This window comes from Tigriopus californicus, chromosome 7 (genome assembly GCF_007210705.1).
Source record: "Tigriopus californicus strain San Diego chromosome 7, Tcal_SD_v2.1, whole genome shotgun sequence".
In the NCBI taxonomy this organism is placed as follows: Eukaryota; Metazoa; Arthropoda; class Copepoda; order Harpacticoida; family Harpacticidae; genus Tigriopus; species Tigriopus californicus.
This window is the reverse complement of record NC_081446.1, coordinates 14,430,193-14,444,200: the sequence shown is the minus strand read 5'-3', so window position 1 is coordinate 14,444,200 and position 14,008 is coordinate 14,430,193. Positions and strand designations below refer to the sequence as shown.

The 14,008-nt window shown below is 38.4% G+C and overlaps 1 protein-coding gene across 1 annotated transcript in view; it reads left to right on the top strand.

Moving 5' to 3' along the window:
- Positions 1-12,818, top strand: part of LOC131883660 (FMRFamide receptor-like) — a 29,382-nt gene extending 16,564 nt beyond the window's left edge. Inside the window, exons 3-6 of the mRNA XM_059231174.1 lie at positions 798-936; positions 1,160-1,320; positions 8,102-8,696; positions 12,355-12,818. Coding sequence (XP_059087157.1) covers positions 798-936; positions 1,160-1,320; positions 8,102-8,696; positions 12,355-12,429 — 970 coding nt within the window. The 3' untranslated portion in view covers positions 12,430-12,818. The remainder of the gene's footprint in view (positions 1-797; positions 937-1,159; positions 1,321-8,101; positions 8,697-12,354) is intronic.
- Positions 12,819-14,008: the final 1,190 nt, after the last annotated feature.

The following is a 14,008-nucleotide window of genomic DNA, read 5'->3' as shown; positions in this document are numbered from 1 at the left end:
GCTCTGAAGATGAGTCTGTTGAGATTGACAAGGTTAGTCAAGTTGAGCGTTTAGATGATCTTGTAGTCACAGATCAAGATGCTTTAGAGGCCATCAGGGACTTGAGGCTTTCAAGTTCTCCTGGTCCTGATGGTGTGACATCTCAGTTTCTGATGAGATGCTCACTGGTTCTCGCTCCTGTTTTCTCGTATTTGATGCGTTGCATTTTGGGCTTTTTGGGAGAGAACTAAGACAAACGTCACAGTCAATGCGCATCATCGCCCATTGAATTTACAATAATCGGGTGATTTTGAATGAGCTGTTGTACAAAACCCAACAAGATGAACATGTTTGGTATAATTCGGTGAGTACTATCAAATTGGCTCAATGCCACAAAGCTATTTGCTTAGACAAGCAGATAAAATGGAATAAATGTGAAAATTCAATGCATGCGCAAGGCGGTTTGGCTGGGCATGTTGTCTTTGATTTTACTCCATGGAATAACGTCAGCTGTTCATGAACGTGTTCACTTGACAAGCCCTATTGGGGCTCCCATTGACGATATTGTGTAAAAAGGCAAAGTATTGAGTTTATGATTATGTACCTAGAAAGATTGGTGGTAAACAGGTAAAATATGACAATGATGAGTGAAATTCCCGTAAACAGGTGAAATATGACAATGGTGAGTGAAATTCCCGTAAACAGGTTTCAATATCTTTCCACTTGGAAAACGAAAAAATCCATCGGTCGGTTTGAGAAGGAAGAAAGTTTTTACCTTGTCGTAGGGTCTCTCTTTATATTGAGTGATTTCTTTGCAGATTCGTTGCCGTGTGCAGACCCCACAGCTACCGAGAGTCCTTGGTCCACACTTCACCGGGGATCCGAGCCTTGAAGTATGTCTTACCTGTGATTGTATTCTCCTTGGTCTTGAATATTCCAAAGTTCTTGGAGATCGAGGTAATGGATAGATAAGAAAGTCTCGCTTTGAAAGTATTTTTTCTATATACGCACAACAGTCCGTTTCTGTCCCTTGTGCCCAATGCAAATAGTCCCTGCATCCCAATCGATATTCTGATGCAATCCTGGTAGCTCCTTGAATCATAACCATTCTAACAAACAACATGGACCACTTTCAGCGAGCAAACACAAAACTGACCGCTTCCCACATGATGTATTCTAGGTCCATTTCGTGAATGGTTCGTCCCAATATACATTGTCAGAGATTCGCCGGAATCCAAACTTCATTTGGTGGTACACGCACAGCCTCATTATCCACCCTTTCCTCACAACCACTGTGGTTCCAATCATTCTTCTGTGCGTCCTCAACATCAAGATATATCGGTGAGCGAGTGACACACACACTGCAAACAGGGCTTAGTAGTTACTGCATAAGCGAAAATGGGACTTGAATTTATGAAGACGTTCCATGAGGTTAGCGTTCCTTCTGAAAGTTTCTTTTGGAAGGAGTGTAGTCAAGATGTGAATACTTTGGATGAGAACGTGTCCTTATGTTGCATGCATTCTTGAAATATTGGGATGTATTTTATCACGTAAATATGTCTTATCATTCATCTACATTTGCGAAAAAAATCAGTTCAAGGAATGGCTTCTTCCCGTCCATTTCAATGGTGAGATCAGCCCAAGGGTTGAGACCCTAAATCCATGGAAAGCAAACAAGCCGTATTTTCTTATTTGTGGTAATCATCCGCACACAGAGGAACGATTTGCGCAATTTCGGCCTACTCTTTCCAACAAAATAAAAGGCGCTCTCATTCGTGAGTAAATAGCAATTACGAGCAAAACAACCGGTCTTTCATAAGGATTCATTCAACCTGTGTTCAAAATAAAGCATTTGTCGTTTGTCATTGAATAGTTTCTTTTTCTGCAAACCAGAAGCATCCGACAAATTCAAAACTCCGACTAGTTTGACCGAGGTGTATGCAGGGACTATTGATTACCGGAGAAGGTACATTGTGGCACAGGATCCTGACAAATAAGATTCCATTTAAATTTCATCTAGTAGCTAGAGTTGATTCAATCAGATTAGTATCAACAATGGTTGCTGATCAACTTTCAATAAAAACACGTCTTTATCATCACTAGAGGGCGAATTGGAAAATGATATTTTTGAGCCATGCAATGTCATTTTTGTGAGATCAAAAGTGACTCTTTCCAACTTTGGGATATAACAACTCACCTCTGAGAGTTATGGTTACAAAAAGTAAGGCATCATGATTACATGAAAATGTTTGCTTGTTGCTCACCAAAACATTGAGTTGTTGGCACTGTTGCTTGCTCTGCAAGCTTGAATAGAACTGGATATGCCTTCATTTTGTATTCCCCTACAAAAATTAAAACATTGGACCATTCGAAAAAAAAACATGCTGGAGGGTTGCACCTTGTTTCAATTTTAGTTCTTATCAAACCTAACTACCCAGAACAATGAAATGTCAAATGCTTATTTTGTGTACATTTTGAAATTAGATTCACCTTTGCACTAATGGATGTTCTGGATATTACAATTCCAATCTTTTTTTTTCTACAACTTGCTTGTTGATACAATGCCTAAAATTTCCAACAGAAAAAAACACCCATAGAAGCTCCATCCAATTCTTTTGTGATGAACTTACTTTCCCGGCATTAAAATTCATTTAGAAACGATTTTTATAGCCTATAGATTGGAACTGTTTTAGCCGAGCGGTCTAAGTGGCAGGGTGATCAAGGTAAGAATTTTCTCCTCCGGTGATGAGAGTTCAAACCCGGTCGCTGAAAATATCTTGAAAAAAATGCTTACAGTTTCGCGTTTTTTTAGTGATATTTTTTTTCAAATTTTGAAGTTAATGAGAACAATCATTTTTCTTCGATCTCATATGAAAGCGCTATGTTGGTGAAATAATAGTTTTCCGGGTCAAGATTGAGGAGAAACATGATACTTGAACAAAAGTCATAAAAAAGTTCTTCGTAAATCTAAAACATCAAATTATGTGAAAAACTTTCAAATTCACCCTCTAGTTATTACTTTTCTTGTCTTTTTTCGATGGAACAACAACTCAGGCCCAAGTGGAGTTGGACCTCTGAATTATAGAAATGTTTGTTCAATTTTGAACAATTCGGTCAAAAAAGGGCCACACTAAGCACATAGGCCTTAATTCAATTCCCCCCATCAGTCCTTTTCACGTTTCTTTCTGAAGTGCACTTCACCCAATAAGATAAAAACGTTTTCTACCGACTCACGCTAGAATTTCAAATATGACAAAAGACAATGGACTAAAACTTTAGATCAAATTGCAATACAGTCTCATCTTCAAAAGAGCAGAAAAAGACAACTTGGTAATTTTTCCCCACCACATCGCATTCCAACCTCAATGACTTCTAAAAGAGAAGAGCAAGCACATATACTCAAGAGATAGACATTCCGAGGTTAAAAAGTATGATATAACTTATCTGCAATAGATAATGGCCCTTAAATCCAAATTCAGTCGAATGATAGGCTATCTGATCTTTGCAATATGGCTAGCACAATCTGTTGAACCATCATAGATAACCATTTTCCAAAAATAGTCCGATTTAGCAAGGTCCAGCAGATGAAATAGAAGCCCGACAGCAACGACGTATTCATACACCGAGAAGAAATGTGATCTTCTATTTTATGTTGATATATTTTCGTACCTACGTCAGGAAGAACCACAGGGACGGCCATAAGTCCTGCAACATACGGTTTTAACGAAATATTGCTCAGCATCAAAAAAGGTCTGTTTCTGGTGAGGCAGGTGGCAAAAGATTTGAATTCCATTGATATAAAGGTCATTCAAAATGATCTTCTTGTTGTCTTGAAATCTTATTACTAGGAACAAGAGATGCACCAATGGTAACTCAAGGTTCAAGCCTAGAGACAGGGAAATGTTGACCATTATTTGGACAAGAGCACCGGATCTAAATCTCTTGGACTTTTCCATGTGGTTCTTGTTGTCTAGGTGCCCACAAAAGGCCCAGAAAAAACAAGGCTGATTTTTTCACCGCTGTAAAGTGACCTTGGGACCACATTCCAGAGGAAACCGTTCGTGCAGCCTTTGCCTCTTTGCCCTTGTTTGTTGTGAACAGGTTTCACCCTCTATCTAGTTCAGAACAATATATCGTTACAAATGTAAGTTCGAGGACTTATCCCTGTAGAGTTGTGGGTAGAACGTGCATCATTGCCTGTCGAAGGTCAGATTTCCTTCAATATGCCCTACAACCATGTTGAGGGTGGCCGGATATTATGATTATCTGACATTTTGATTAACTTATCGATCAGTACCTAAAATCAAGATTTCCTCGGCTATCTGTCAAGGTTCCCATGTATTAATTTTGTATTATCATTTACTATCAAAGTGATAGAGGCAAATTTCGGGAATTAGGTTAAGGTTCTTCTAGGCGTGCGAAGTGAAGCAGTCATTGGGAAGAAACTTATGGCGATATGTGAGAAAATGAACTTAAGACCATCTTGAACCAATTGTTTTAAAAAACCTTTTTTCTCTGAAACTAGTCTTTACTAGGAATAAAAGATCGGGCAAATGAATAAGCCTGGCCAAATTTTGTGCCCAAAATCTTGTACAGTGACAGTTACCACATAAAATTTGAACCTTCAACCTCACTCTGGTCAGATACGTCTTTGAAACCAACGACTTTACAATTAGATACTTGACACAACTTGCTTTTAATTGCAGCGATAAAATTTATCAAAAGGGGACTCACCTCAAAAAGGCAGATTTGACAAGATAACTGTTAGAAGTCCTTATTTCTAGAAGTCCATGACATAACATAACCTTTTGTCCTCCTGTGCCAACTGTGATCGATTTCCTGGTGTAGCTTGGAGGCCGTTGTGATCGCAACAGGAGGCCATACTCATGGAATTTCCTCTTTGCTTGTTTACCTTAAAAAAAAATTCCAAGAAGAACTTCAAACCAGAAGAAGCACCATGCTCTCCTCAGGAAAGAAATTGAGTTGACCAAGTAATCATAATGAAGGGTAATAATGTTGAAATTCAAATGACAGAGAAGGAAGGTACAATTTCTTGAGTATGTGCTTACACATAATTACATTTCTCGTTCCAATGTGAAGCTTAGAAAGGAAAGCATGTACTGTCGATCGAAAACAAAGGTATGGTTGACAATTGCGTTTTTTTGATCCATGTTCCTGGATTTGAAAATGACGTTACGTCAATACTGGTTGTCAACGTCCTCATTCAACCATTGCTTTTTTACAAATGTGATCTTTTAACAAAGACTAAAATCTATAGAAATGGTACAACACTGACGAAATGTATACATTAAAAAAAGTTAATGAATAGTTAGGTAAACTTGATATGAGGCCAATTACGACATAATTTCTTGACATTGCCCCAATTTAATTCAAGGCTCTCTACTAGTTCGGAAAAGGATGTTAATACGTAGATTCCAAGGGTGCTTAAAAGGCCTTATCAATCTAAGACTCTAAATTCGTTTAAGAGTGACCTGCTTTCTGTCAATGACGATGCTTTGTTTGTGTGCTGAGTTTCCTTCTTCTTTTTTTTCGACTCATTTTTACTCTTACTTTTATTCCTAAACTCTCTATCATCTCCTTGATATTACGCGGAATAATGCTGAAGCACATTTTGTCACTTTTCTAGCTCGCAAAAGCTACTTTGATTGCATTGCTATCGTGATTCTAGCTCAAACTCAATGCTAACACACCTAAAAACATGTATAGAACTGTAAAAACCCTTTTTGGAAAGATGGAAATTGGGAGCACGCTTGGTTAGCATTTGAATACAAATTAGCATATTACTATGTTATGGGAATAAATGATCCTATTTTTACATGTTTTGCCCTAAAAAGCCCGTGTTATGATATCCTCCGAATGCCCAGACGATTAATGATAGTTAATTTCAACACCTCAAAAATAAATAAGTGTCTTTTTTCCTTTTTCTTGTGGAATTGTCTGGGTATTTGTGTCAAGATATAACCGGGGGATTTTGGAGTTATAACACATGAAAACATGATCGCTAATTTCCATATAACTCAGGAGTGGTTGAACTGAACAGAAAATATGCTAATTTCAATTGAAGTGCTAAGTAAGTGTGCTCATAATTTCCATCAAATAGTATCGTTTTTTTATATTGGCTTATGGATGTTTTCTGGTTTGAAATTCTTTTGTCTGAGCAAGAATCACATAAATTCAAAAAATATGAAAAATGTTTCTTATGAGTTTTTGAACTATAAAAAGGCTAACGTGTGCCTGGATATTTTCATCAAAACTCAAATAGCACTCTAAACACTGTTTTTGCCTCTTTTACTCACGAATATTGCGTTACCACTAATCATTTCAGAGATGTCCTTTCAGAATTGTTATTTTTCGACCTTCAATGTCACCTCCTTAAAATACATTATTTTCCCATTGATCAAAAAATAAGCTCAACCATTGTTGAATCCCAAAAAGTCTCACAAGTTATTCTATCCCAACAATCAAACAATTCATACTGATTTATACCAAATATTTGTTCCTTACTCTACGTATATTAATACCCAAGTCAATAAAAATGTTTTCAATTCTGCTGCCTTGAAATCCAATAGATGCACCCTATTTCAATGATTTCAAATGAATATAACAAATTTCGTTTTACTGACCTCTGACGATGCTGAAACCTCCCTGAAGTAAGACGCATCTCTGTATTCTACGGCCGTTTCAATTGCACTCCACTTTACATCAAACAACAAAAAGTAAACTCACCTGACGAATTGCTTTTGGAAGAACTTCAGCTCTCACATCACGCAGACGTAGGATTAGAAAGAATCTTGTGGCCCCAGCGAAATGATGGTACTGGCCCTTGAGTCATTTAATCAAATTTCCTGAGCAGCTCCAAGTAAGACCGAGCCTTGATTGAGGGAGTGAATACGGGATTCTTAAGCCCATCTTCTTTTCAAACTTCACAAACGAAGACAAGAGGAAGGAAGGAAGATCCAAGGATAGCGTGACTCAGATAGGACTTTGCAGCCTGTATTGATGAAGTGAGTCTCTCGTCGCTCGTCTTTGATTGAACTCATTTGGAACACTTTGAAGCGGACTGTGGATTTCGAGCTCAGATTTTGGAACTGGGTCGATTCGGAGATGAAAATAGTGATATAATAACAAGTGTTTGGAACATGTGAAAAGAGCGCAGAGGCAACTTTACCGAGCAATTTCCCTCACGTCCTTGTCAATGTAAACTTCAAATTTCGATTAAAGGAAAAATAAGTGACCAAAATGTCTATCGTACAAAGTACATGGCACACTATCATTCCACATCTATGTACCGTAATATCGAACAAAAAATCCATGGATCAATGCTAGATGGTTCAAAACCTGGTCTTAGTTTGACCTTGGATCAATCAATCATTTCCTTAACCTATTTTGGGTACGGGGAATACCCATTTTCGGATTTCCTTTCCGCTACTAGGAATATTATCTGCTGCACTTCAAGATGGAAAATCAAAAATCCCAATTTAAATCTCTATTCGTATCTATATATATGGGCTTGATCCACCATCGAGTTAGAGTTGGCACGTCTCAAATTTGGGTCAAAACATTTCTGGATCTGACTTAAAACTTGGTGCGGGATCAACAATTTATACGTATTCCTTACGAATATTAGACGGTAGCAAACTAAGCCACCAGAAGGCCAGAGAAAGAGACACTTCATTATTTTTAACTAGCCTCAATTCTTGAGCACTTGAAGGTGCTTGCAAAACGAAAATTCAGTCTGAAGAACATTGACCTCAAGACCACGGTGAGATAAATCTCATGGATGCTTTTGAAAGCAGACAGTATCTGATACCGTTCGTACCAAATGCAGCTCTCATTGGACCATGATTAACTTGTGCAAGCCTTTTTGATTCCTTCTGTGGACTAAATCAACTACTTTAGGACGGCTTTTTGAAAAAGCGGCTTTGAACTTGAACAATCAAGTTTTCCAATTACTTAGGAAACAGCCTCATCTCAACTGAAGCAGCTTTGTTCTTCGATGGCATTTGAAAGTTTTTTTTTGTGCTTCTCGTCTAGCAATCGCTCACCATATGGTAGGAACTTATGATTACAAACGAAACACAATGAACCCTTCTTTTTCCAGCGGTATTCTCAAGGCCCGTATCAACGTGCACAACTCCAATAATCACGGCGAGCTCAATTTGGCCGTGGTTTTTGTCACCCTGTGCTCATTGTTCATCCTGTCTCACTCTCTGCGGATCTACTTGGCTGTCCGAGCAGTGATTGAGGCTCCCATCACCTCGGCGTGTATGGATAGTCACAAATCCTATCTCCCTCCAATCCATTTGGTCTGTTTGGAGGCTACTTCCAATCTGCTGATCCTGACCAATTCGTCGTGCAATATTTTCGTTTATTGCACGTGCTCAACCCACTTCAAAATGTTCTTCCACAAGCTGTGCTTGACACACGATCACACGCTCTCGTCGGACAGTTTACGAAGGCATCAAACCACCAATGTGTCCCAGCTATTGGGTCAAAATAACCTGGCTTTGCTCAATGGGGCGAAATCGGGACCAGATGGTGGTCAGAACCAACCATTGATCTTACTGCAGAGAAGTTCGGGGGCGTCAGCATTCAGCATTCGGTCACAGAGTTGGAATAAAGTCGGAGAAACCGACTTGGATGAAACGGTCGAAATCCTGGAATGTGTGGAAATGAAGTCTCTTCGGCCAAGAAGTGTGAGTACTAAATGGTTTCTCTGGTTTCTTGGCATTGATTTGGAAACATGACGACAAATCTGTCCGTTGTCCATCATTGGTCTTTAGCAATATTTTAGGGTCACGAAGTCTTGTACATATTTACTGTTTGAAGAATTGGAAGTATTTTGGGGGGGCTTATGAGGTGCACATGATTTCAGTGAATGAGATTGAGAATCCAGGAATTCTTCGTAATTTGAGGTTCGAAGTATCATTTGTCAATGTACCTAAGTGAATACAGTTCACCTAAGGCTTATAAATACAAGCAATCTGAAAATCAGAGAACAGATTATTGTACAAATTTCTTTGGGGGAAATGAATCGTAAATAGAGGAACAAATCATTTTCTATAACTTATTTCACGGACCTCTCGGTTATCAGTCATGATTCATTAGCAGATGCTCAAAGATTTAATGATGTTGATTTGTAAATGTGATGTTTTGTTTTTTTAAATGAATACGACAATTCATCATTAGCCCATGATTGGATTTCTTTTTGGGTTTTGCGACAAAGAAAGTCCCACAACAAGAAATGACTGCTCTAATATTTCATCATGCATTCGCAGTTTCCAATCAGAATAGGGTTAGGTAAGAATTTGAGGTGAGACATTCAAGGACTAGGCAGATCCGCCAACTCTAATTCGTTGGTGGATCAAATATCATTGTAATACAAATCTAAATGTGACATGAAACATTTCATTTTTAACTGATGGGGTAGGAAGTCCGAAAAAAGACATATCAAATCCTGCACAAATGAGGATCATGGTTACAAACTCCGTTGGGGAATTGGATACAAGGCTGAACAGCAATTTACAGCGGTCTCAACAGCGAAAGGTTTCTACTTTTCGTTTCTGCCACTAACGTAAGTACAAGTAACTTTCTTCACGGAATAGAATAAATTGTCTGTATAGTGCTGAAGGCTAGTCGACAAAGTAGGGCATTACCTATTCGGAACATAAGTTTGATTGACGGATAATCTGTCAAGGGTAAGAGACAAAAAGAACATTTTTTCCTCATTGTATTGTCCCCGTCATATGAATTATTATATCATCCATTCTGCTGCATTACGTCAATGCATTCTCAGGCCAGATTCGTCCTCGCACAGCACATGACCATGGACCGAATGAAAGCGAGCAAAAGCAGTCTAGACTTGAAATAATGTTCCTTTGCATCTAATTCACTTTTGACAACTAAAGACGACATATTTTCAGCAACATAATCCGAACAATGCTCCCAAAATCTGCAGGACTTTTGACCTATTGTTGTATGAATATCGGCAACTTAATACGTCTGATGAGACAGAGAGACATTTAACTAGAGGAGTGGACATCAGTGGAGCTAGGACGGTTTTACTTTTTGTCAAAGTTCTTAGACAAATGCATAAATGGAAACAGGCAGGAAGGTTCTGTTATTTGAGGACAAACTGCACACTTTTTATAATGTTTCTTATTACCTTTTCCTAAAACTCTAGACTATTTTCTACATAAACCAGAAACTTTCGAAACTGTCATTCAAAGCAACATAGCCTAAGATTTTATCAAAAAAAAATATATTATTTTTCATCGCTTTTCCATTTCGTATGGTAGCATCCCTTGTAATGTGTTGGGGAACTGAAATATTGTTGTCACAAAGTGGCCTAGTTTCGCCAATTGCCATGTCCAATCCTCCTATTACAGGTCTCCATCCATGAGATTATTTCCGATGGGTTTGCTATCCGATTCATTGGATGTAATGGAGATCAATCTAAGTGTGATAGTGGGTTGATCATCGATCTCGATTCCTTTAGGGTTTATTGAAAGTGTGTGAGAGCTACCCTCAGATCGTCGCATGGACCATTAACACATTTGAATGAAACTAGGCTCTTACATTTTCTTTCCATTCTTCTTTCCTTGGAAAAATTCGCTTTTGCATAGTTAGAGACTTTCATATGTGTTCGTTTTTGTTATCAGCTGTCCCATAACTTGGACTAAGTACGTGTCAACAAATGAATAAAATAAACTCACTCATGCCTTTAGTACATTGTCGAGGGTTCAAAACTCTAATTAGCGTTGGTCCCATGTAATCTCACGTTTCATGTTTGCGTCGTCGAAATCCAGGAAAGTAATGACATCTTTTTTGACCACGCAACACCAGATCCATTCGCTCTCACGGTGGTTAAAAATTACGATATGATGTATCACAGGCTTTGTTATGTTTGGGAGGCACAGTATCCAGAGAGCAAACTTATTATTGATCTTTATTCCATACTCGAGTGATTGTCTGTTGCTGATCTGGTAAGATTGGATCTACTAATATAAGCCTTCACAACCCTCTTCATGCTAGAGATATGGACTAGCAACTAGAAGAACAACCATTCATCTGATTCAAAACTAGCATGTACTACTGTCAAGAGATCTGGCCAAATGGGTTAACTTTATAACCAAGCCTTGGGCTCGAAATCTGCCTTAAGGAAGTGAGGAGAGGTAGTCAAAGGTCTGTCTACGGTAATTTGATTCTTCGGCGTGCTCCTGCTTAGCAACATAAGCATTTAACGTAATGACTTGAGAACGAACCATTTTACAATTACTTGCTATAAGAGTCACATGAGTTAAAATGCAATGATTTTAATGTTCTATTTTATTGATTTCTTGTGAAAAGGGACTCAAATTTGCTCTAATCTTATGCAGACCGATTTCGCCTGGTAACCTGTTCACAGTTCGTATTCCAACGTTTTAAACCGCTAATAAGATTTAAGGGGTCACACGTTCTGTTTCGATCAGTTTTAGCTCCAAATGGCCTCCGTTTCACCTGATTACAAATGCCCCGGGATTTTTTTTTTTTTTTGAAATACTTTTTTTGGTACAATTTAAAAAAAGCTCTAAATGCTTCATAACGTTACTAAAAACAATTATGATTTTGCAAGTCACGAAATTTCCTAGTTGTGCTTGGGTATATCCGCCGAAACTTGTTAAGGCATTGTCCCCACTGTGGCTCTGTTACCAGCTAGATGAAATCAAATTAACGTTGCTGCATTCCGCAAAATGCCCAGATCCAACCTAATCCACCAATGAAGAAGGGAGCATATATGGGGGAGCCAGGACTGCACATAAGTCTCGAACTAACCCTGGACAACCTTGCTAGGATAGTGCATATTTTTGGATTAGTGTGATATAGCTTTCACCAGCTTCGGATAATCGCTTCGATGCTCCTTTGTTGGTATTGAGAGAAAAGAAGATTTATTCCGAAAAACGTACAAATTGATTTATGTTTACGAATGTATACCAAAATTGTGCTTTTGCTACTATTGTGGAGTCTTGATTTTAAAGAGACCTCTTTAAAAGACTATAAGGTTTCTTTTTATGTCTTCCGTGTGCAATTGTTGATAACCAGGAAATCATATACAAAAAGAGAACTCTTGAAAAAGGCAAATGTATGATTGTTTAACAAATAGCACTAAGATCAACATTCGATCCCCTATCAAAGCCTATTCCACGGTAAATCAAAATGTCCCCTTCCCCATGTACCAACGTACACCGGATTTAACCGCATACTTATGAAATTACGTATTGTACATGAACCTAAAACGTGTCACATAAAAAAGTTTTAATGCCGATTTGAATGATTTAAGACACTGAACTTTAAATGCTTTGCTTTCATTTTCAGGCCGAAGGTAATCGATTCCAAGACACCGACTTGAATGATCCAGATTGTGGAGTAACTAGCCCTCAATTGGTTTAAAAATCAAACCCATTTTACGGTGTTCATCGTCGGTCTGTGACGTGCGTAATTGGAACATCACAATAACACGCTAACTACATCCAAGTACCTACCTCGTCCCAACAGAATTTGTCAAGTGTTGTATGTTCTAACCCGCACGTAAATGATGTTGTCAACATCTGCAGTGAAGCTTCTAATTCCGAATCAAGTCATTAAACGTCGTTATCCCAACGTTTTCCCGTCCTAAATCGATCGTTTTAATAACAAAGTTTTGAAACTGTCTAGTTGGAAGACTTGCAATTTCCTTTTCGTCCCTCCAATGAAATCTATTATTTTTTGGTAGTTTTTCTTACTTATAGCATCAAGATCAATTAGTAGTGCTACTGTGTTAGCCAAACCCTAAAAGTACCTCTGTGTGCGAAAACAAATAAAGTTAGTTGCAATGCCTCTACACCTAATTCCGTCGTTATTAGTCTTCTCCTCTCATGAGGTTACACATTTCAATCTTTACATTTATCAATAAGGTAGGTTGGCTTGCTGGGGTACCGTATTGGTAGAACATCCGCTGTCCAATTGGCGAATCCTGGTTCGATCCTGGCCTTGCCAAGATTAAGCTTTTCTGCGGTATTTAGATTACAGCTCGATTTGCTGCCTTAACTCCTTAAATGGGCGCACCTGCGGTCATTCCCAAGGGTGAAGTAATAACTCATGTTGGCTGTGACGACAAAGCGGGATATCCCTCAATTGGGACACCTATCATTCAGATGGGAGAGCGAGAGAGCTGCCAGCTGACTTCGTAACAAACAAAATAAACAATAAAAAAGGTATAACTGATTGAAGTAATTGCTGTGCTGTTTTTTTAACAAGAAATTTGACACCCCATGAAGATCAAAATTCTCTAAAATTGGAACATATTCATTATTGAACCCGATATATAGCCGTCAACACTTTACTTACTCAGTTGGAAGCTTTGTTTATTGAAATTTGAATTGCATTCGTTATATTTAGCCACATCTTGAATATACTTTGCCAGTTTGGGCTCCCATCAATTCAGTCGTAAAGTCGAACAAGTCCAAATATGTTTCACTAGGAACATCACAGGAATGAGAGAGCTCTCGTACAGTGTTCAGAGAAGGTACGAAAGGTATCTGATACTCGACGTTTTCAAGAAGCATCTATGAGCTTTGTCCCAACCCAGAATTTGGGGTCAATTCTAGTGACAGCCGAAGCTTAATGTGCATTTTGAGAGCACCTTCAAGCCCCCGAGAATTCAGGCTAGTTCGAAAAATGTAAGTCTACCTCTCCTGTTTCTCGGGATCCTTTATTCTTAAATTTGCTTCCTTTTAGAATTCGCAAGGAATGCATAGGTATTGTTGATCCGGTAGCGTCAGACTTGGATAAAAAATTTAAAAACATTTCTGATCAACCTGACATTCAAGGACTAACCAGATTGGCCATCTCTAAGTCGTCGGTAGATCACATATTATGACATAAAGCAGAATAAGAAATAAAGGATTTTCATCTCTAGGGGCTTGGAATTCCATTCCCAGTGGTAAGTTATAAAAGGAAAATAAAAAAGAAATAATAACTCATTAATAGA